Source organism: Bubalus bubalis, chromosome 13 (assembly GCF_019923935.1).
Source record: "Bubalus bubalis isolate 160015118507 breed Murrah chromosome 13, NDDB_SH_1, whole genome shotgun sequence".
In the NCBI taxonomy this organism is placed as follows: Eukaryota; Metazoa; Chordata; class Mammalia; order Artiodactyla; family Bovidae; genus Bubalus; species Bubalus bubalis.
In genome coordinates, this window is record NC_059169.1 from 13,787,807 (window position 1) to 13,813,299 (window position 25,493).

General features: G+C 43.9%; 1 protein-coding gene across 1 annotated transcript in view; it reads right to left on the reverse strand.

Annotated features, from left to right (window-relative positions):
- The window catches only part of HS6ST3 (heparan sulfate 6-O-sulfotransferase 3), a 727,486-nt gene extending 705,428 nt beyond the window's left edge, over positions 1 to 22,058 (reverse strand). Inside the window, exon 1 of the mRNA XM_025262665.3 lies at positions 21,219 to 22,058. Coding sequence (XP_025118450.3) covers positions 21,219 to 21,931 — 713 coding nt within the window. The 5' untranslated portion in view covers positions 21,932 to 22,058. The remainder of the gene's footprint in view (positions 1 to 21,218) is intronic.
- Positions 22,059 to 25,493: the final 3,435 nt, after the last annotated feature.

The following is a 25,493-nucleotide window of genomic DNA, read 5'->3' on the forward strand; positions in this document are numbered from 1 at the left end:
TAGAATCAAGTTAGCGAAGTCAACACTGAGAGTGGAGACAGGAACAGAGCTTCACCTCTGGAAGAGAGGAGCATCAGAGAATTTATGGACATATTTGTTAAACCATCACTGTTTAAGAATTTAACATTATTCTAAATTTGATACTGAATCAGAATCACTTCCTCAATCTAGTATATATTCAGGGGTCTCCATAAACCACCCCTCATCCACCCCAGTATCACCTGACTCTTCAGCCAGTTCAAAGCCTTTATTATGTGCCTTCTTCACTCCTGCACACATTCACCCTCTTTCTTTGAGCACATCTTCTTCAGAATTTCTATATCTAGCTCTGATTATAACACCATGAACTGATTTAAATGTTGTGATGTAAATATTTCCAACTCATTTTATCTATGACTTACATATACTATGATTTCACTCCTTGAGAGCCAGGACCGAGTCCTCTTCTCAATCTGTCTTCTCCAGTGCCTGGTGTTAGCTATGTACAATCATGAATCAACCAATCAATCAAGCTAGCTAGAAAGAAAATGACCTCAAAATAAAATTAGATATGTTATATCTCTCTTGCTAACCAGTCGGTGTTTTTTACAACATTGCTTAAAATTATAAGTAATGGGCTGTCTCAAATTTTGCTTGCTTTTGAGCTTTATACCCCTTCCCTTCTCTCCCTGCCTCTGCTATCTATGTCCTCCTGCAGCTTAGAACCATCTGGCTTAAAGACCTGGTCCCATTCCCATCTCTGCAACCAATCCACAATCCTGATCATGGATATGAGGGCGCTGATTACTCTAATCCTGAATCCAGACTCAACTTGACCTTGCACCTGTACTCTGACACCTGGTTTCTACATTGATTCAGAATCCACTTTTCATCACTTTTGTGCTTCTGATTAAGTAGATTCTTTGTTCTATGTTTGAGTTCCAATCTTGGGGATGGCTTTAAGGATACCTGGAATTTGTTTTAATCTGGTAGGGTAAGGCAAGCAGAACTATGGACAGAGGTTTGTGATACTTTACAGGAGGTGGTGATCAAGACCATCCTCAAGAAAAGAAATGCAAAAAGGCAAGTTGGCAAGATGTCTGAGGAGGCCTTAAGAATAGCCAAGAAAAGAAGAGAAGTGAAAGGCAAAGGAGAAAAGGAAATACATACCCATCATAATGAAGAATTCCAAAGAAAAGCAAGGAGAGATAAGAGAGCCTTCCCCAGTGATCAGTGCAAAGAAATAGAGGAAAACAATAGAATGGGAAAGAATAGAGATCTCTTTGAGAAAATTGGATATACCAAGGGAGCATTTCATGCAAAGATGGGCACAATAAAGGACAGAAATGGTATGGACCTAACAGAAGCAGAAGATATTAAGAGGTGGCAAGAAAATACAGAAGAACTATATAAAAAAGATCATGAGCCACATAACCACGATAGTGTGTTCAAATCATAAAACATGATGCTGTGCAAGCGCTGCACCCAATATGTCAGCAAATTTGGAAAACTCAGCAGTGGCCACCGGACTGGAAGAGGTCAATTTTCATTCCAATTCAAAAGAAAGGCAATGCCAAAGAATGCTCAAACTATGGCACAATTGCACTCATCTCACCCACTAGCAATGGAGAAGGCGATGGCAACCCACTCCAGTACTCTTGCCTGGCAAATCCCATGGACAGAGGAGCCTGGTAGACTGCAGTCCATGGGGCCGCTAAGAGTCGGGCACGACTGAGTAACTTCATTTTCACTTTTCACTTTCATGCATTGGAGAAGGAAATGGCAACCCACTCCAGTATTCTTGCCTGGAGAATCCCAGGGACAGAGGAGCCAAGTGGGCTGCCATCTATGGAGTTGCACAGAGTCGGACACGACTGAAGCAACTTAGCAACAGCAGCAGCAGCACCCGCTAGTAAAGTAATGCTCAAAATTATCCAAACTAGGCTTCAAAAGTATGTGACCCAAGAACTTCCAGATGTTCAAGCTGGATTTAGAAAAGGAAGAGGAACCAGAAACAAATTGCCAACATCCGCTGGATCATTGAAAAAGCAAGAGAGCTCCAGAAAAACATCTACTTCTACTTTATTGACTATGCCAAACCATTTGACTGTGTGGATCACAACAAACTATGGAAAATTCTTCAAGAGATAGGAATAGCAGACCACCTAACCTGCCTCCTGAGAAATCGGCATGCAGGTCAAGAAGCAATAGTTAGAACAAGACATGGAACAACTGACTGGCTCCAAATTCAGAAAGGAGTACATCAAGGTTGTATAGTGTCACCCTGTTTATTTAACTTCTATGCAGAGTACATCATACGAAATACTGGGCTGGATGAAGCACAAGCTGAAATCAAGACTGTTGGGAGAAATATCAATAACCTCAGATATGCAGATGACACCACCCTTTTGGCAGAAAGCAAAGAGGAATTAAAAAGCCTCTTAATGAAAGTGAAAGAGGAGTGAAAAAGCTGACTTAAAACTCAACCTTCAGAAAATGACGATCATGGCATCTAGTCCCATCACTTCATGGCAAATAAATGGGAAAACAATGCAGTGAGAGACTTTATTTTGGGGGGCTCCAAAATCACTGCAGATGGTGACTGCAGCCATGAAATTAAAAGACACTTGTTCCTTGGAAGAAAAGATATGACTAACCCAGATAGCATATTAAAAAGCAGAGACATTACTTTGCCAACAAAGGTCCATCTAGTCAAAGCTATGGTTTTTCCAGTAGTCATGTATGGATGTGAGAGTTGGACTATAAAGAAAGCTGAGCACTGAAGAATTGATGCTTTTGAACTGTGGTGTTGGAGAAGACTCTTGAGAGTCCCTTGGACTGTAAGGAGATCCAACCAGTCCATCCTAAAGGAAATCAGTGTTGAATATTCATCAGAAGGACTGATGCTGAAGCTGAAACTCCAACACTTTGGCCACCTGATCCAAAAAATCGACACATTGGAAAAGACCCTGATGCTGGGAGAGATTGAAGTCAGGAGGAGAAGGGGACAACAGAGGATGCGATCATTGGATACCATCACTGACTCAATGGACATGAGTCTGAGCAAGCTCTGGGAGCTGGTGATGAACAGGGAAGTCTGGCGTGCAGCAGTCCATGGGGTCGCAAAGAGTTGGGCACGACTGAGTGACTGAACTGAACTGAAGACAAGCTGACATGAAAATGACTTCATATCTAGAAATAAGAGGCACAGTATGCCACACAGGGCCACAGACAGAAGCACCAGGGTCATTCAGGAGATGAGGAAGCAAGCGGGGAATGTGGGCAAGAGCCTTTGCTGTGGTTTCCCAGGGAAGAGCAAGTGAAGCAGAGTGAGTGGATTCAGGCAGGACTGGCTAGTCTGAAAAATTTTAGTGGGCTTTGGGGAAGAAGGGTCATCCCAAGTTGCCTGATACCTAGCCCTGGGTGATTAGGGCAGAGGGGATAGTGGCCTGGAGTATAAAGGCTTGAAAAAGAAAACAGTTGTGGGTATGGGCTCTGGATTGGTTGGTTTGCATATGAAATCATGCTCATTTATTAGCTGAAAAAATGAAGCAAATTGAGGTAGAAGCAATCCCTCAAGCATCAGCAAGGCCCCAGATGTCAAAGCACAAAATACAAAAACTAGAAAATGAGGCCATTATAGTAGCCCACCTAGGTCTACCTTGGTCCTGCCTTCCTCCTGCTGGTGCTCTTACTTCTTGCCTAGATAGCAGTCAAATACACATAGTATCAGCACAACCTCAGATAAGGGAGGGGGTCCTGAAATCAGACACACCTGGGTTGAAACACCTAACTGCTTCCCCAGTGATTAGTTCTGCAACCATGAAGAAGTCACTTAATACCACTGAACTTCATTTTCCCATCTGTACAATGGAGATGATAATACCACCTACCTAATGCAAGTACTTCAGAGAAGGCAATGGCAACCCACTCCAGTACTCTTGCCTGGCAAATCCCATGGACGGAGGAGCCTGGTAGGCTGCAGTCCATGGGGTCACTAGAAGTCGGACACGACTGAGAGAGTCCACTTTCACTTTTCCACTTTCATGCATTGGAGAAGGAAATGGCAACCCACTCCAGTGTTCTTGCCTGGAGAATCCCAGGGACGGGGGAGCCTGGTGGGCTGCCGTCTCTGGGGTCGCACAGAGTCGGACACTACCGAAGCAACTTAGCAGCAGCAACAGCAATGCAAGTATTTATATCCATAAATCACTTTGCCTAGAACAGAGTAACCAGTCAAAATGGCAGCAGTAATCACTTTTTCTTCTCCCTCTGACTTCCCTTAACTTGAACTGTATGTAATTGGTACACAGTAGATACTCAATAAATATATGTTGAAGGTAACTGAACCAATAGAAGAAAAAAAGATCAATAAACAACCCCTGTCCCGGAACTTCCCTGGTGGTCCAGCAGCTAAGACTCCACAGTTTCAATGCAGGGGGCCCAGGTTCAATCCCTCATGAGGGAACTAGATCTCATATGCCACAATTAACATCCAGTGGTGGTTTAGTCGCTAAGTCATGTCCGACTTGCAATTCCATGGACTGTCACCTGTTGGGCTCCTCCGTCCATGGAATTCCCCAGGCAAGAATACTGGAATGTGTTGTCATTTCCTTCTCCAAGAAAATAGTAAGCAAGTGGTGATACTGATTAGAACCCTTCTTATAATGTTAGTTGCTCAGTCATGTCTGACTCTTTGCAATCATGGATTGTAGGCTGCCAGGCTCCTCTGTTCTCGGAATTCTCCAGGCAGGAATACTGGAGTGGGTTGCCATTCCCTTCTCCAGGGCATCTTTCCAACCCAGAAATCAAACCCAAGTCTCCTGCATCGAAGGCAGATTCTTTACCATCTGAGCCATGAGGGAACCCATATATCCAGTGCAGTCAGATAAATAAATAAATATTTTTTAAAATAATAACAATCCCAGTTCTTTGACCAATCACATAAATGCAACACTTTTAGCAGACACAGGTTAGAATATTTAACAGGCTAGAACTTGGAAGTGAGCCCTGGACTGGAAGTCTAGCTTTACAATTTAATCCCATGTGACTCTCTAAAACAAGATGGAGATGGTATTGATAGCCTTTCCAACATCCATCCCTCCTTTCCTTTGCTGGGAGAGCCCCCAATTTGTTCTGCTGTCCACATGTGACTCAGGGGAGGGAAATCCTAGCCCCATCTTCAGGGACAAATCCTGGAGGGTCCGAAGCCATTGCCAGCAATTGGTTTCCCAATGGGGATGTCACCGTTTCCACTCTAGTCATTGTTCATGTGGCCAGGAAATTCTCCGTGCTCCCACAGCGTTCTAGTAACCACAAGGGAGGCAGCCTATGGCCCAAGTCAGCAAGCTCAGGGTGGCAGAGTAAAGATGTGGAAAACCACCTGGATCCTCAGTAAAATAACACCAGCTAACATTTAACAGTCTGTTTGAGAGATATATTGTCACCCTGCTTATTTAACTTATATGCAGAGTACATCATGAGAAATGCTGGGCTGGATGAAGCACAAGTTGGAATCAAGATTGCTGGGAGAAATATCAATAACCTCAGATATGCAGATGACACCACCCTTATGGCAGAAAGTGATGAGGAACTAAAAAGCCTCTTGATGAAGGTGAAAGAGAGTGAAAAAGTTGGCTTAAAGCTCAACATTCAGAAAATGAAGATCATGGCATCTGGTCCCATCACTTCATGGCAAATACATGGGGAAACTGTGGAAACAGTGTCAGACTTTGTTTTTTGGGGCTCCAAAATCACTGCAGATGGTGACTACAGCCATGAAATTAAAAGACGCTTACTCCTTGGAAGGAAAGTTATGACCAACCTAGATAGCATTTTCAAAAGCAGAGACATTACTTTGCCAACAAAGGTCCGTCTAGTCAAGGCTACGGTTTTTCCTGTGGTCATGTATGGATGTGAGAGTTGGACTGTGAAGAAGGGTGAGCACTGAAGAATTGATGCTTTGGAACTGTAGTGTTGGAGAAGACTTTTGGGAGTCCCTTGGACTGCAAGGAGATCCAACCAGTCCATTCTGAAGGAGATCAGCCCTGAGATTTCTTTGGAAGGAATGATGCTAAAGCTGAAACTCCAGTATTTCGGCCACCTCATGCGAAGAGTTCACTCATTGGAAAAGACTCTGATGCTGGGAGGGATTGGGGGCAGGAGGAGAAGGGGACGACAGAGGATGAGATGGCTGAATGGCATCACTGACTCGATAGACATGAGTCTGAGGGAACTCCAGGAGTTGGTGATGGACAGGGAGGCCTTGCGTGCTGCGATTAATGGGGTCACAAAGAGTCGGACATGACTGAGCAACTGAACTGAACTGACTGAACATTAAACAAGTGCTTACTATGCTTCAGGTATTCTCCTAAATATTTGTGTGCATTAACTCATATATACAGACTTTCCGGTAGTCCAGTGATTGAGAGTCCACCTGCCAGTGCCAGGGACATGGGTTTGATCCCTGGTCCAGGAGGGTTCCACCTGCTGTGCAGCAACTAAGCCCACATGCCACCACTATTGAACCCATGCTCCAGAGCCCGCAAGCTGCAACTACCGAAACCCACATGCCTAGAGCCTGTGCTCTGCAACAAGAGAAGCTCCGCAGTGAGAACCATGCACCACAACGAAGAGGAGCCCCCTCTCAGCTTAACTAGAGAAAGCCCACCTGCAGCAACGAAGACCCAGGACAGCCAAAAATAAACAGATAATTTTTAAAAAAGATCGTATGATGCTCATCACTAATAACTGGTAGGAATGTTTTTTATCACTGTTTTACACAAAGAGAAAGAAGCCTGAAGAATTCAGCAATTTGAGCAAAATCTCATAGTGAATACATGCTAGAGTCAAGCTTTAAACCCAGGGTTGAGTTCCAGAATTTATCTTCTTCACTTAACTGGATCTGGAAAATGCTACTGAGACAGAATCAATCACTTCCCTCTGGGCTTGTTATGAGATTTTAAAATGTCTTATTAAGGCAATTTGAATTTGAATTTTTGCTAAATGCTGCTGATGGCATCCTAATAAACATATACAGATTCTTCATCTTCAAAATGGGACACTTCTCCGGGCCTCCGAGGGCTGCTGTTAAGACGAAGAGTTCAATAAATGATCATGCCACCATCAGTTCTGCCAGATCACCTCCTACCACAGGCATCACACCTCTCATGGTTTTCCATCAGTTTGCTGAACCTCTTCCAAGACTCCACCCTAGGTCAGGAGCTGTGTGTGCTTCTGGGTCTCTGCCCATGCAAGTGTGTATATCCTCTGGAAGCAATCAGGCATTGCCTCATGTATAAAAATTAACTCATTACTAAGGAAAATTATTCTCCTAATAGATGTGTATTATCATGCAAACTCTAGCCTCTGGAAGATTTTATTTTATGTTCTTTCTTTCTCCATAATTAGTTGCAAAACCAAGTTATATAGTGAAGAGCTCAGTGGATTATCATATCCTAAATCAGCTCAAATGAAGAAGTTACATTCTGAGCTCACTTGCAAGACATATTATTAACCAATAGCCTTAATTTATAGCTGACATGTGAAAATAATGAAAAAGAATGGATACAAAATTTAAAATATTAACTCCTGGATAACTTTCTCAAAAGGGTAAAGCAATGGGAGAGAAAATAAACTTTTTTTTTTAAATTTTATTTTATTTTTTAACTTTACAATATTGTATTGGTTTTGCCATATATCAAAATGAATCCACCACAGGTATACATGTGTTCCCCATCCTGAACCCTCCTCCCTCCTCCCTCCCCATACCATCCCTCTGGGTCGTCCCAGTGCACCAGCCCCAAGCATCCAGTATCGGGCATCGAGAAACTTTTGTACCTTGATCCGTGCCAAATCCCTGGGGGAAAAAAGGGTTTCCTGATAGTCTAAGGAAAAGACTTATGCGTTCTAACAAGCCTTTTAAGATATATTATGTCCTGTTTTAAAAGAAAGTGCTCATTACTTCAACAAGTTATTGAGCTGAATGTGTATTTTGCATATTTTTCAACTGCATCTTTGTCATTCCCAATTTTTGAAGCTCTCTATAAAAGCTGAATTATATATGCAGTGCACTTCCAAAATTCAACTTTCCTTCCTTCTCCATTCTATATCAAATGGATTCTCACTGTCAATATAAATTTAAATTTGTATAGTACTTTATACTTTATGAAGTGCCTTCAGAGTCATTTCCTTAATCCACAACAACTCTTAAAAAAAAAGATAGGATATACAGTCTTATCCAAATTGTCCAATAAACCTGCAAATTTATTTATGCTTGTTTTCATTTTATTCAGTCATTTACTTGACAGCCATAATGTACCAGCACTAGTCTAGGCACTGAGGATGCAGAAGGAAACAAAACAGTCACCATCTTCAGGAAACTTAAATTTTGGCAGGAAGGCCAAACAATAAACAGCAAATCAATGAGGAAGTCTAGATTCAAACTCTGGTTGCCTGATCCCAACTGTAGAGCTTTTTACAGGATACCACTTTGCCTTCCTGGTCCAGATTCACTGATGCAAATGTTCTCTTTGCCATGAAGACAGTTTGTGGACAGTTTGATTCCTTGGACTTGAATCTCACTGGGTTTCCAAAAGGTCTCAGACTTTTGTCCACTCTCTTGAAATAATCCAATGGACAACAGTCAAAATGGCATTTAATAACCAACACATTTAGGACACTATTATATTCCCCCAAAGAAGAGACCCATGGAGATAAAAACTGAATTACAAAAGTAACATATGCACACGTGAGTGTTTGTGTGCCTTCACTCATTTGCTCATCATCATTAATCATTGGAGGGTGTCATCTAGAGGATGACCCAAGAGCTGGACCCAAGCAATCAGAGGCTCCTCTCCCATTCCTTGGTCCTTGAAATGGAAGTACCATCCACTGTTCCCACCCTCGAAGCTGTTTCAAAGACACAGTCTCAAGACAGTAGGGTGTTGTTGAGAACATCTGGACAGCCTCCATGCATGAACCTCACTAAAACTTCTATATAAAACCTCTATATAAAGATTCTAGTAGGTGGGCGCACAGGTCTACCTATCTTGTTACCACTAAAGACAAACCTCACGTGTGACCTTCCTTGCTTATTACACCTGCCACCTACCCTGGAGTGATCTACCTCTTCCTTCAGTCTCTCCCTGCTCACCATGTGTGATGCCACCTTCAGATTTCACCTGGCAAGTCCCCCAGGTTGCAAACCCACACTAACACCAGGTAGGAAGGTTTTCATCACTGTTTTACAGATTGAGTGTGTGAATGTGAGCTAATTCACATAGTAATTCATGATAGGATCAGGTCTAAGTGTGCTGTGTACTCAGTTGCTCAGTCATGTCTGACTCTTTGCAACCCCATGGGACTGTAGCTTGCCAGGTTCCTCTGTCCATGGAATTTTCCAGGCAAGAGTACTGGAGAGGTTTGCCATTTTCTACTCCAGGGGATCTTACTGACCCAAGGATGGAACCCATGTATCTTGTTTCTCCTGCATTGGCAGGCATATTCGTTAAGGCTGAGCCACCAGGGAAGCCCTGGTGGGTAGAATCAGGGCCTAAACCCAAATCTGGGCTTCAGAACTGATGTTCTTTGCCTCTTGGCTTTACTGGATCTAGGAAATGCTGTTGAGACAGAATCAGCCAGGTAAAGGTCTTTCTTTACCTGGAAAAAAAATAGGTTCACATTAAGTTTGGAAGTACAAAATGAATGTCTTGCAAGAGTCTGCTCATTTAGCTATCAGCAGTTGTCCAGCTACACAGAGTTTCTGTAGGACAGCATCTCAGATGACTGCCCTCAACTGTTTTCTACCTCACAGCACTCACTGGCAAGTTAACCTGTCCCGTGTATCATTAGTAATTCATGACTTATTTGGAAAAGTGCAGGAACAGCACTACTACAGACCTAATACAATGAATATCCTATTAGGAAGAAATTAACAAATGAATTGTTGCTGATCAATAGGTGTTGAAGAGAAAATTACAATGATAGTAAAGCCTAAATAATTTATACATGATATTGATTTTTTCATTACATTAATTATTCCTTATAGCACACATAAGGAACTAGGAGAATAAAACTTTCAAAGCAAAGAAATTTATCTACCGTAGTGGATTGTAGCCTTAAGTATGAATTTAAAAGACAAAGAATGGATCAGGATAGTTGACAAATATTTCCAGACTAAAAATGCATCAGGTAATACATTTGACACTTCCAACGTTGCTAAGTTCCTTTGTGTTGCCAGACGTTTTTATACATAATGCTTTTGATATTCATTTATCAAGAAAAGTATTAATAGCATATTTATAAATAGAAATATTAGAAATAGAACAATCCATTAATCTACCTCTTTCATCTTATATGGAAAGCACAATGATAAATTTAGTGAAGCTATGTGAAGAAGAAAAATTTCTCTGAAACTTCTCCCAGAATCCTTCAGTTGACTGGATTTAAATCCAGTTGAACAGCATGCAGGTTCCTTACTGCTAATGGCTTTCAAAGCCAGGAGAAAACAATGCCCTAAGCCCATTTTTTCAGGGCAAGTCACTTTCATACAGATGTACGGGCCTGAAGATGACCCTTGCGTTTACAGAGCATTGCTGACTCTAACCTTGTCATAAAATGCTGTCCCAGAGAACGACAAAAATGTATTGTGCATAAGAAGGGCCGTGAAAGAGGATGGAGGTTGGTGTGTTCCTCACGGTGGATGGTGCTCCCAGCAACACAAAATCCACCCTACAGATCAGAGAAATGAACTTAACACCAATCTCAATGCAAGCTCTAGGTATAGACATTGTACTAAAAATGGCTTTTGTCATCTACAAATTCAAATGTTGAACAGCATTTTGCTCATGGCTTTATGACTCTGTAAACTCAAGCAGGGAACTGATGATTTCTTTTTCTTTATCTTTACTGAGTTTTCTCAGATACCAACTTCACTTCACTATTTTTCAGTAGCCGTTCCCTTCTCCAGGGGATTTTCCCAACCCAGGGATCGAACCCAAGTCTCCCACATTGCAGGCGGATTCTTTACCAGCTGAGCTACCAGGGAAGCCCAAGAATACTGGAGTGGGTAGCCTATCCCTTCACCAGTGGATCTTCCCAACCCAGGTATTGAACCGGGGTCTCCTGCATTGCAGGTGGATTCTTTACCAACTGAGCTACCAGGGAAGCCCACATCTAATATTAGGAGATTCCAGGTTCATAATGTTTTTAAACAGAGTTTCATGAATATTTACTTTCAAGTATATCCTTGTTGCTATTGTTTAGTCGCCAAATCATGTCTGACTCTTTGCGACCCCATGGACTGTACTTACCAGGTTCTTCTGTCCATGGGTTGTCTCAGGCAAGAATACTGGAGTGGGTTGCAATTTCCTTCTCCAAAGGATCTTCCCAACCTAGGAAATGAACCCATGCCTCCTGCTTAGCAGGTGGATTCTTTACCACTGAGCCACCAAGGAAGCCCCAAGTACATCCTATCCCCCTCAAATAAAGATGGAAATAGGGTTTCAAAAGCCTTTTAAAATTAAAACTGAAAACATTAGAATAGTTTCAAGTGTGATATAATTTTTTTCCTCCCTCACCTGTTCCCTTCAGAGACTTAAAGTCACATTAATATTATTTTTAATGTGCTTAATGTTCTTACAAGAAAATCTAAGCAGCAGAAAGCATCTCATCTCATAAACTGGAGCCAGTTCTGCAAATTTTTTTGTAGTGACTTAACCAGTATTGTTATGTAACTTCAAATGTATAAAGTACCACACAGAGATATAATTTAAGATGTATATTATCTGGATCTGATACAGATCTAACTGCTCAAATATGTCATGATTGCCAGTCAATTCTGGGACACCAGGGGGACAAAACACCCGAATTCAGAATTGTTTTTATTACTCAGTGAAAAGTCACTTGTTATGGTGACAGCCCCATAGACAGCTCTGAGCTTTCTTTGCTTCTTTCACCATTCTTTGGGTTGGAGACTAACGGTCCATATAGAAAACATGTGCTACAGGTTCTAAAGGAAAGGGTACTTGTTCTCAGGCTCATGTGTAGGATTGAACGGGGCATTCATAAAATGAATCAGAAGAAACTTCCAACTATTTTAAGTCACTGTGCAAGTTATTGTCCACGTTCATACCTGCTACCTCGGCAACCCCAAATCCATTCTCCACCCTTCTCTGCCTGGTGAAGCATGTGGAATGAGAATCACACATGTCCTTTAGCTGCCAGGTAAATCCAGCCACTGGAAGACAGTGGGAGGACAGGTGGGAGGGGAAGGAGACGAGGTATTTCCTCCTCACCCCCTCCTCTCTGCCTCCGCTCCATATGCCGGCAGGCAGCCCTTCCTACCGCTGAGACTGTAGCTCTTCTTGTAAGACACCTTACATGGAGTGTTGACACTGCCTGCCCAACTCTGCTACTTCACACCCAGAGCGGTTAACTGCTTTCCTTGTTATTACTTACAATGAACCTTATGTCCAATGTTTGTACTGTTCCTCAATCCTTACCTCTGTTAACAGTCCCTTGGCAATCAGAAAGGGTGCCTGTTTGCTGCCAGGACCTACAATACAGCTACCCATGTTTGAGACAGCAACCTGATACAGAATAAGAATGTGTAAGTAAATACAAGAACAGCAGCAGCATTCAAATACACCAGGCTGCAAGTCAGATGGCCTCTTAGATAGGTGCTTATTAATGCTCCCCATAAGTGTACTGATGAGACAAATCATTGCATACAAGATGCATCTCTGACCTCTACTCTCAATATCACCATCTTTCTGATTCAGTTCTTTAAGGATTTCAAACTTCGCCTTGACTACTTTTGTCCTTCTCTCCTCACCCTCCTCGGCAGCATCCTTCTAATTTACACTCTGCATTATCACTGTCTGTTCTCTCTTCCTTGACACGTCACCTTGTTCTTTACTGTGTTATATGGGTCCTAACTGCAGATTTCCACACACAGGCCAAGCTACCACATACTGATGTTTCAAGTTATGGTTACTCTTTCTTCTGGGTCTATGTTTTCATTTTAAGTAAATCTATGCAATTCTGCAGGTTCCTAACTAGAGCCCACAAAATACGCAAGCTGCCATCCAGGTTTACAGTCTTACATCCATAATCTTGAATTCTTTGGAAGAAATACTCTGTAAAACATAATAGATGGATATGGAGGCCATCAAGGTGGTTAGCTTTTCTACCCTCCTTTGTTTATAAAGAAACTAGAATGCAGAGGCAACCGTGAACATGTGGTATTAAAGGCAAGCTTCTGACAATAAATGACCCAGTACTTACCAATAAAAGCATGGTGCTATATTAATAATAGCAATGAACTACAAATATTTATGTGCCCACGGGCAACTAATTCAATTTCACCGCAGGATTGCTTCATTTATGAATTTAATCGTATGTGTTTAAACATTTTTGTTGCTATTTCATTAATATCCCATAAAAAAATAAAATGATATGCTGAAGAAAAGAAAGGACGAAAGTCTCTAAGCACAGCATTAAGTGCCCACTGCATGCCCATGGTATCCAGAGAATTAACACTTACTTTTATCATTTATGGCTTTTCTCTTGCATCATACCTTGCAAGTTCATTTTTGCATCATTGAGGATGAAAAGTTGCAGATTCAAAACACAACATACAGGTTTACCTATCATTTTATTTTTACACAGAACAGCACAGATGTTTGAGAAAATTTTTTAAAAAGAGACTTTTTCTGTGCCAGGCTGTCTGAAGAATGCCACATGCATTCTTAGCACTCACCGTGAGATAATATCATTATTATTCCTCCCATTTTCCAGAGCAGGTAACTGACTTCTTCAGGATTACGTGACAGCAAGTGCTTGAACCCGGTTAAAATTGAGCTAATCTGACTTCACAGCCCCTAATCTACACATGACCCTAACTGCATTCACAAGCTGGGCATCAGCATGATTTTCAGGAATATTCAGAGGCTAGTGTATTTTTCTGGAGAAGGCAATGGCAACCCACTCCAGTACTCTCGCCTGGAAAATCCCATGGACGGAGGAGCCTGCTAGGCTGCAGTCCAATGGGGTCGCTAAGAGTTAGACATGACTGAGCAACTTCACTTTCACTTTTCCTTTCATGCATTGGAGAAGGAAATGGCAACCCACTCCAGTGTTCATGCCTGGAGAATCCCAGGGATGGGGGAGCCTGGTGGGCTGCCATTCTATGGGGTCACACAGAGTCAGACACGACTGAAGCAACTTAGCAGCAGCAGTGTATTTTTCACGGATTTTCTCCAATTTCTGCTAAGGACTTTTTTCCTAATTGCTCTCCAAGATGACTATTGCTAACCGCAACCACCTCGACCATCTGGCTTTAACCAGGAATAATTCAGAGTCTACATTATTGGTACTTTTCTCCTCCACCCATCCTACATCAGAGTTCCCATGCTCTTGGTTTCGGCACATTCTTTTCCTACAGTGAGAATGAACGATGAGGCAAACCTTCCCAAGAGGCAAGACCATCTGTCTGTACCCAGATGAATTTCTGATCTGTGGTATATTAAGGGGAGAGACCCCCTAGAATGTTCTAATAAGCCCTGGGCTGAATACTTACTTTGACGACTCCTCTGGCAAATAAGAGGAATTGACATCTTGCTAATTATGAAAGGCAACTATTAACAGTTCAAATTTGCATGACACAAAATAAGAGAGGCAGGACGCCAAATGTTTGATAATCCCAACTTTCAAAGAACCAAAGTCTTGTCAAGTTATGCTGATATTTTTTAAAAGTAATCTAGAACATAGAGTATATGTTTAGCTAACATTGAACTTCTATAGGTCAGTCTCTGTGCTGGGAACTTCACATATGTTTTACTGCATTTGCTAGAGGAAGATACAAACAAATAAGACTCTCTAGGTTAACAAGTATTTGGTACACTTCCCAACACATATTTAAATGCTTAGCTATAATTAAAACAAAGTTCTATTAGCCAATTAAAATCAACAGGAATATATCCATAATTTAACAAACTCGAAAATAAGATAATTGATTAATACAAAATATTAATTTGGGTTCCCCATTTACTTGTTTTCATACTAAACCTATTCCTTGGCCCAATAATTTATTTCATGACTCTTAAAATCACATTAGGATTTGCCAGTCTCAATTAAACCTGTTTAATTCATTATCAAGCATAAATAACTTTCAAATGGCATAAGCTTCTGATTGTCCTTAGTCAAAATGAGACGGTAATAATTAGCTTTGGGGAATAATACTATAACAGTCTAAGATTAGGCAAATCCACGTCGCTAGTGGCTAAATTTACTTAGCTTCCAATTATTACACAAACATTTATATTTCTCTGAATTCAACCCTTTCAAAAACCCCAAGGTAACCAGCAAGGAAAACGTAGAATAAGCCATATCTTAGCATTTACCATTTCCAGTTTTATCTTCACAACTCAAAAAAAAAAAAAAAAAGAACTGAATGAGTTTAATTCAACTTCCTTCTGATTTATAGCAAATATCAGAGGTTTGAACCAGAAGCCATACTTTAAGAGACCCTGTAATGAGCATATAAGTGGATATGGCATATAGACAGAACAATCTCTTATCTCCTTGGTTTTATACTGCACACAAACCTGATGGTGAAAATTAACCTTCTTTGCAGTTCAACGTTTCTAATTAGAAGAGACATCAAAAAGATTATCCCTTAGAAAGCAGTATGGGCCATAATATTCTAGATAGCCTTTGAAACAGAGCTCTGCTGCTTCCTGTGTATTTTAGATTGCTGTCTAAAGGAAAAGCAATAACCAGATGATCTTTCAAAGCAGTTATGGCTTTACGTGCCAAGTTGTGTTATATTTTCTCATCTTACCTTTTTATACTTATTATGAAGAAGCAGACATCCTCATATACAGGACCTAATTATTTCTTTTGGCACTGAATATGTAAAATAGTCTATACCAACAAATCATGCTGTACTAAAAGTTTCCTTGGTAGAAATGTTTACAAATCTTCAAGAACTGACTAGTCCATTGAGAATCCTTTTGTGCCTCTGTGTGTGCGATGGGGGCTGTTTTGTTTTCTCTGTACAAGGCAAGAAAGGAGAGGCGAAAGATGCTCTGAACTCAGCTTAGAACACAGAACCTTCAAATAAAAGGCCACACAGGTTAAGCCCTTCCCGAGAAAGAAATTCCTTTCCGCATCAGTGGTTAATTAGCTAAAATGTTCACTGCTGGGGAGCACACCACTTCACAAAAGAGTTCCTTCTCTTGTAGACAGTTACATGCTTTATGAAGTTCTTTCTTACTCTAAGTTGAAATCCTTGTCCTCTCAGTTCTCTCTTCCTTATCCTAATCTCATCCTTTGGCGAAACACAGACCAAATCTCCTACACTTTCCATATCTTCCTTCTTTGAGTATTTGAAAGCAATCCTTATGTCTCTCCTATTTTTCCCACCTCCATATTAAATATTACCAGCTCCTTCAATTATTCCTCCTATGACATGGTTTCCAGATGCTGCAAATAAACTAGAATTGTAGCATGACTCAAAATTTTTCTTAAAAAATTTTTAAAAGAGATCTGAAGGTTATTTCTCATTTATTTACAAGCATAACTGACACAATCACGATGACTATCCAGAACCCAGTGATCTTCCCAGAAGCTGTGTTTATGCTAGCTCCCCTTCTTGTGATACACACAAACACACACACACACCCCGCTACCTCCATCACCACCATTCATGTGACACAAATTGGGTCAGAGAACCTCATCTCCCTGGCCACACTGATTGGCTGAAAGAACAGTCAAAAGTTCCAAGCTGCACCAATCAGAGTCATTCCCCAAGGTTTCCAATTGGAACTCAGAGAAGGCTTGCTTTCCTCTTAACCCTAGATCTATTAGATTCAATAGCCATTTACTCATTTCATGGAATAAGCCATTTTGATATATTGAGTCCAATATGAAAAGGGGTGTGGAAAAGGGTCCAATATGAAAGACAGGGTGTACCTCTGTCTTTCCTGTGTTCTGGTTATTAAGCTAGAATTTCCCCTTTGTCTGAACTGAGTTTGAGTCAAGTTTGTATCATCTGCAACACAGAGGGTCCTATTGAAGACAACATTCATAACCTTGCAAGCAGTCTAACAGGACCAACAGAATGTAGTCAGAAAAAATTTGCCATCCCACCCTACAAAAGGGATGGATGGAATCTCCTTCCATCATAATTTTAAGAATGAGAGCAATACTCACTTACTGAAGAAGATCAAGGTCTATCTTGCCTAAACACCTAAGTTCATAGGGCTGACACTATTTGCTCAAACTATATTCTGAGACCTATCACAGGGCCTGGCACATAGTAGGTGCCTAAGACACCCTCCACTATACTTGTTAAAGTGAACAGAAGAAACGGTGGGCAAAACATTGAATATAAATGATCAAAATGAAGACATGAGTTCCCTGTGGAAACCTAAGATGTATTTCACATCTTCTTAATATTAGATAACCCATTGACCACACAAATTATGGAACCAGATTATCTCTTCAGTCTTTTTTAGCCATAAAATATTAGGAGTCTATCCATACTCCACCAAAGGTAATGAAGAGACTTCTAAAGACTTAGGCAGGCAGACAAAAATGTGAAACATACTGAGATAATGAAGGAAGCATAAAGATGAGAAACAATAACCTACTAAAGAAATAATAGAGAAAAGAAAGAAAAAGGGGAGAAATCATCACTAATACGATAAAAGAGGTCATTTAGACAAGCCATCTTCCTATTACCTTCCTGTCTTATTCTAACCGATTCCTATGCTCAGAAATGCCCTCTGGACCTAAACTGCCAGCCCCAGAGCCTTGCTCCTTTCTGGCCCCTTAAAATACACAGGATGGCTCCTTCCACTCTGCCAAAAATCTCCTTCCAGAGTTGGCTTCCTGCTTTGGCCTTTGGTCCCAGCCGTTCCCAACTCCTCACTCACCATTCCAGACAGTTTGTCTTTGGCACCCACAGAATCCACTCAGTTACACGGTGTGCTTTCCCGTCCCTGTTTCCCAGCCTGAACTCTGCAACGACTGATGCCCAAATGTTCATAATTTTCAATTTATTGATCAGTGTTTTGAACTTAGGATTTTGTCTCCACACAAATAATCATAACATGGCATCTATAGATTAAGGTGGCCCATTTGCATCAAGCTGCTTGAGGAAATGACCTCATATCCTTTTGTGGAAGAAGACCTTGATTAGGGCAAATACTGCTATTACAATTAACAACTAATATTTAAATATTACTATATATCTCCATACCAAGTATTGACTCCAATACTCTTGGCCTGGAAAATCCCATGGACGGAGGGGCCTGGTGGGCTGCCGTCCATGGGGTCGCTGAGAGTCGGACACGACTGAAGTGACTTAGCAGCAGCAGCAAGTATTGGGTGCTATGTATCAACATATTATACTATGCACAGGTATTATGATAACACTATGTGAAGCATTTTACATGCATTTGCTCTTTTAGTTCTCATAAGACCTCAAGAGGTTAAGTACCAATTATTATCCACATATAAGATGAAGAATCTGAGGCTCAAAAAGAGCAACTTACTAATTTACACAGCTAATAAGCACAAGAGCCACATGACCTGACTCCAGAATCCTCACTCTTACAGGTATTCCACGACCCACAAGGACATTGATCCCTGTAAGCAATGGAGAGGGGGTACAGAGGAGGAACCCAAAGCAAAGAGACTAGGGCACCAAAGTCAACGTGATCTACTTCTTGATTTTGCTCAGAGTCAGCCCTATTTGAAGTAGAACCTTGTTCCCATTATGTAGCAATAGATTATCTGCCATTTTGCATTGTGGAAATGTACCCTCCATTATCCAGGCTAATCTAGTTGACTGTAGAACACTGTACACAGATACTCTAATGACAGACAACTAATTCGATCTTCTGTGTGAGGAAGATGCGGCTGAACATCTCTTCAACTTTTTCCCTATCACTTTTGATGCAGGGTCCTTTACATACACCACAGATATTCCTCCCTACAGCATCCAGAGGAGAAAAGTAATTGAGAATAACAGGAAAAGGGAGAGGGGGTGAGGATGAAGAGAAAGAAAGATTATAAAAATGGTGTCCCCCCAAAAAACATTATTAGAGAATTTTTTTTAACAAGCAAACCAGTGCAGGTTTATCTGAAAACTTCTGATTCTGAAAGAAAAGAATCTATCATTAACAAAGACAAGCATTTGACTGTGCAATAGAAACCTTATGTTCAAATAGCCAAGGTGGCATTCTCCTCCATTACCCAGCAGAAAGATGGTATTTCCTCTACCATCTGAGCCACCCGGGAAGCCCTTGAAATAGTATTTCCTGTAGAAGTAAGACCTCGCTGCTGTAACCTATGCAGGATCTGCAGTAGCAGCAGCATGTCATCACTAAGCAAAAATCCAAGTATTCTTAAATTTCCTAGTCTCTAATTGCTCCAAAAGCTTCATCTATTCGCTAAAGGTTTTATGGACATTGATAGAAAATAATGCCCATCTCTACTGAAGAATCACTAGCTAGGTCTATGTGATAATTAGTCTCTAGTTTAAGTGAAATGGAAGCTGAGATTCACACTAGTAAACTCTCTGGGGTCATTCAGGAGTTACTACATAAAGGTACAAATACAAAAAGTATAATTTGTGATGAAATGTAGCAGAGACTGTCTCTCACTGAAACAATAGCCTCCTTTGGTAGGAAATTTGGCAGTCATTATCAACTGAAAAACTGTTGCAAGCTAAAATACAGGGGCAGGATCTAAAACACTACACAATTAGAAATCTTGAAAAGTTAAAGGACCTTAAAATACGCTAAGGAAGGAGACCTGTGCTTTCATTCCAAGTCCAACCAGTTTCTTATTCTAAGCAATTTCCATTAAACAGGCAAAAGAGCAGGGAGGAGAGAAAGTATTTGAAAACTGCCAGAGTAAAAACTCCCATAATGAAATTTTGCTCATTCTTGGAGAAATGAAGTAGAATTAGATGCTTCAGTGGTGGTGAATTCCAGAATCTGGGTAGCTTCCAGTAAATGAAGCTTTTCCATAATGTCAGAGGCAAAAGCTATCTGATATCAATATATTGAGCTTGAGTTTTTAAACTCCTATTTCCTTACACCAAACTGTTTGAAACCTTTGAGATAAAAAACCTCAATAAACCAGTGTTCCAAGCTTTTAATATTTTAGTCCCTTGAGCAAGCATGTCAGATTAATCTTCAAATTGCAATGGGCAGAAAGAACATTAAACTGAAATTCTCAAGCCCAGTGCCTCTCTGCAAGGATGTTAATAAGGTAAGCCGTTTCATTGGCTATTAAGATTTCAAACTTTCCTAATTCTCAGCGGCCTTACCACTTTAAAGTGGGTGGGGACAGAGGTGGGAGAGGAAGCTAGGGATTTGTTTCTGACATCTTTGTATGCATCTAGCATTGAGCACACTGCCAGGCACACAGGAAGCCTTTAACAAATGCTTTCAGAATGAGTTGAATGATTGGTCTGGGGGGGAAGAGTGGAAATATTGCCGAGAACAGGAGGAGTCCAGATACTGGCGCTGCTCAGCAACAGAGCTCATCTCTAGAATTAGGGTTATGGAAGTGGAGCAGAAATTCTAACGTATGTCTTCAAAGCAGCAACAAGAGCCTTGAGAACAGCCACCAAGGAGCCACTTACAGAGGGATGAGACTCGTCTCTGGCTTCGCCCTGCCTGGAAAACTCCTACCCTGTCTCTCTACGTCCAGCTCCCTCTGCCTTTCACCGGGTTTGAGTTTCCACTAGCAGAACTTAGGTTCAAGATTCGACCTCGCTGGTCTAACCCAGGCCTCCTGGCCATTCCAGGGGTTCCACGCACAGACAGAGGTCACACCGTGCTAGGCATAAGAAATGTCTCTCTCTCACTCTCTCTCTCACTCACTCTCTCTCTCTCTCTCTCTCTCTCACACACACACACACACACACACACAACGACGACAGCTCTCGACACCTTTGGGGCGGGGGAGAGAGCGATGGGGGCTAGGGGAGGAGCGAGTTCAAGACCAGGACACTTTCCAAAGGTTTCTTCTCCCTCTCCTAAAACCTCTGCCCGCATCGCGGGACCATGCTGGGGAACCACCCGCCCGGCGCAGCCGAGGGAGCGCGGGGTCGCCTGGGGCGGAGGGATGGTCGGAACTGGGGTGGGGGCGGCGGGGTGGGCTGGAGGGGGAAGGAAGGTGGCCGGAAGCGAGACGACGCGGCGGGGGGACAGTACCTGGTGTGGCTGTGGTTGCGGGGACAGTCTTTCTTCTCCATGATGGCCGGCACACAGTTGGTGAGCTCCGTCCAGTCGGCGTGCAGCCCGCAGCTCCAGCCGGTGGAGAAGCGGGAGAAGAGCCACGTCTCCTTCTTGCCGGGCCGGTGGCAGGTGCACTTCTTCTGGCCGGCTTTGCAGCTGCACGGCTGCTCCAGCCGGATGTTCTTCACCAGGTGTCGGCCGAACGTGGTGCCCCCGGTCTTCTGGATGTGCAGGAAGACGATCACGTCGCGCCCCTTGATGTTGAAATCCACGAAGCGGGTCAGGTCCTTCGGGGTGAAGTTGAAGCGCGGCACGAACCGGGGCAAGGAGCCGTTCTCGGGGGCCTCGGGGTCCGGTTCCTCTTCCTCCTCCTCCGCCTCCTCCTCCTCGTCCTCGGGTTCCCCCGGCTCCTCATCCTCGTCCTCCGGCGCCGCGGCCCCCCGAGGTCCCTCGGGCGGCCCCCGGGGTGGCGGGGGCAGCTGGGGCCGCCGCTCCCAGTCCTCGGGCGGCGCCTGTGCCCGGCGGGCGGGACTCGGGGCGGCCGGCTGTCCGGCTTCTCCGGCGCGGGGCTGCTCCCCGAAGTTGGCGCAGGAGCTGGAGCAGGAGGGGGACACGTACTGGTACATGATGACCACGAAGAGGAGAGTGAGCACCGGCGTCAGCAGCCACTTGTTGAACCTTTCATCCATGGTCCCGCTCTCAGGCCGGCAGGCTACGCGGCGACAGCGGCAGAGACGCGGACGCGCGGCAGCTCGGAAGTTTCGGGGACTCCGGGGCGCGGCTCCGAGCTCGCCGCTCCTCCATGCCCCTGACGCCGGGGCGAGCTGCTGGCTGGCAGCCCCGCGGCACTCCGGCGCTCCGGGGCTGGCAGAGCCGGGCCTGTGGATCGAGCGGGGAGACGGGCGCCGGCGCACGGCTGCGGCGGCGGCGTGGGGCGCCCTGCTCTCCCGGGGGCGCCCGGCTCCCGGCTCCCCGCCCCGGGCGCGGCGCGCGCTCTCAGGCGGCGCAGGGCATCCCGCCGCCGGCGCTCAGGTCCTGGGGAGCGCGGCTCGGGTCCCGGACCTGCCCCGGGCAGCCAAGCAGCTGAGGCCGCGAGCGCGGGGGCTGCATGGGGCTCTCGAGGGCGCTGGCCAAGGGCGAAGGCTCGGCGCGGCCCCGCCGACCCGGCAGCCCGCGGGCCCCGCGATCCGCACGCGCTCCAGGCGCCTTTGCCCTCGGATCACCAGGTGCGGGAGCCACGAGGACGCACGGCGCCCGCCGCAAGTTTGCAGAGGAGCCCCCCGCAGCGGCTGCGGGCGAGGCGCCGGTACGGAGCCGCCTCCCCCGGGCGAGGCGCACTGCTGCTCCGGGTCGGTCCGCCCAGGCGCGGGCACGCAGACACACTCGCACACACTGGCTGGCACCGCCACAACCCGCCAGCCGGTGTGACAGGAGCCCTGCTACCCGCAGCAAAAAAAAAAAAAAAAAAACCTGCCCTAGGTACGGAGCATGCGCCAAAGCCTTCCCCAGCCCCCGAGGAGTTTCCAGGGGAGGAGTCCGTGGCTCCGCGGGGCTCCGAGCAGGCAACTGGGGGTGGGAATCCCTTCAGCCTTGAGCGTGGAGAGATTCGGAAGAAAGGCAAAAGCAGAGCAAGGAGAGGATGCGAGCTGGTCGTCACTGGCGCTAATCCGAGACCTCCAAATCCACAGCTTTCTCCATCTGAGAGTGGACAGAAATCTGGCCAGGCGATTTGCACGAATAACACGTGCCCACTGCTGGGCAGACCCACCTAGGCAGGACTTCGCACAAGTTGGCTGGTCCCTTGCTGGCAGGGCATATTGGCTCAGGATTGCTTTTCATCTCTACACAAGACGTTCTAACTGGTCCTCAAGTTTTATTCTGGTCCTTCCACAAGTACAGACTCGGTGTGTTCAATTCTACAACTTTATTCAACCAGCATCTATTCATCGATTATCCATTAGGCGCCTACTGTGGATCTGGCTTTGTGTTCACGGCACACTTCAATGCTTCCAGTACCAGACAGTCCAGCCCACAACCAGAGAGGAGTTTAGGGGTCACCTCCTAAAATTCCCACTAAATTTCCTCCTAAAATTCCGACTACCACACACCGAGCTCCCCGATATGCAAGTTTCGCCCCTCCCCCCACCCCAATATGGACGATAAGATCTCCACCTGTATTTCACAAGCTAAAAAGCTCTTGATTAGGTGCAGATTTTAACTTTCTTTGTCAAACATCTTTATTTTGCATTTATCTGAGAAGCAATTCTTTGTTTAATAACAGTTTATCTTTTTCAGATAATGAATGGAGTAAAAAATAAATTGAAATAACTGCCCCTCCCCAATGCCTGGACTTGCTCGATGCCAAGTTGAGAGTGGCAGTGTACTGAAGGTGGACACAGTGCAGCCTGAGTCCGTGGCTCAGGCCAACGTGTCCCTCCTGGGTGCCCTGCCAGTCCTAGTCTCCCAGCCCCAACATCCCAGTCTTCGTAGCAACCAGGGTTCCCTCCTGGCCTCTTCATGGATCTATCCCTTATTTGTCTCTTCCTGAGACACTGTGCTGATTTCTTTCATTTGTCAGACTGTCCCCATCACAGCTATTAGTTAAGATCCAGATCTCTTTCAGGGTTGCTAACACTTGCCCAAAAGAGGCCATTTATATTGTTCTAGGCAGGTTGGACTCTTCTAATGAACTTCCCTCTGCTACTTCCTTTCCTATTTTCAACTCCATTAAACCAACCACAGTGTCCTTCCTGACACTGTATGAGACTACATGAGTAAGAAAGGTGTTGGGTAAGATGAATCAGTTTCTTTAAAGCTTATTTGATCCCATTTCTTTTTCTCACACTTAAAGTTTAAAATCCTATTAATGGCATCACACTACTCTCCAAAGCCAGGAACTGTGATAGAACAAATCCCAATGAAACCCAACAATTATTTCCTGAATGCATCTAGTTAATGGTGTTACTTATATTTTAAAATATGTCTTTGCATTAGCAAAGTAAAAACCTGTTATACCTTGTTGTATTACTTTATTTGAGAAGTTTCTTGTTTTCTATAAAATCACTTGATATCACATGGATAAATATAACTTCATTAGCTACCCAAATGGAAAACCTGAGTACTGGTGGCAATTTCTATAGTGGAAAGCACTTTCCTAGCCATATCTTGTTTGCTCCTTGGAACAAGGAGATAAGAGAAGTACAACCCTCCCTCTTTATAGTTGGGGGGAAAAGGGTTGGTATTAAGATCCCTCCCCTAAATCCTGGGATGCTCAAGTCCCTTATATAAAATGGTGCTGTTGTTGTTCAGTCGCTCAGTCGTGTCCAATTCTTTGCGACCTCATGAACTACAGCAAGCCAGGTTTCCCTGTCCTTCACTGTCTCCTGCAGTTTGCTCAAATTCATGTCTATTGAGTCAGTGATGCTATCTAACCATTTCGTCCTCTGTCACCCCCTTCTCCTCCTGCCCTCAAATCTTTCCCAGCATCAGAGTCTTTTCCAGTGAGTCGACTCTTCCCATCAGGTGGCCAAAGTATTGGAGCTTCAGCTTCAGTATCAGTCCTTCCAGTGAGTATTCAGGGTTGATTTCCTTTAGGATTGACTGGTTTGATCTCTTTGCAGTCCAAGGGACTCTCAAGAATCTTCTCCAGCACCACAATTCAAAAGCATCAATTCTTTGGCACTCAGTCTTCTTTATAGTCCAACTCTCACATCCATACATGACTACTGGAAAAACCATAGCTTTGACTATACAAACCTTTGTCAGCAAAGTGATGTCTCTGCTTGTTAAAGCGCTGTTTAGGTTTGTCATAACTTTTCTTCCAGGGAGCAAGCATCTTTTAATTTCATGGCTGCAGTCACCATCTGCAGTGGTTTTGGAGCCCAAGAAAATAAAATCTGTCCCCGTTTCCGCTGTTTCTTTTTGCCGCAAAGTAGTTATATATAACCTACACACATCTTCCCATGTACCTTTAAATCACTCTGCTGCTGCTGCTGCTGCTAAGTCGCTTCAGTCGTGTCCAACTCTGTGCGACCCCATAGACGGCAGCCCACCAGTCTCCCCTGTCCTTGGAACTGTCCAGGCAAGAACACTGGAGTGGGTTGCCATTTCCTTCTCCAATGCATGAAAGTGAAAAGTGAAAGTGAAGTCGCTCAGTCCTGCCTGACTCTTAGCGACCCTATGGACTGCAGCCTACCAGGCTTTTCTGCCCATGGGATTTTCCAGGCAAGAGTACTGGAGTGGGTTGCCATT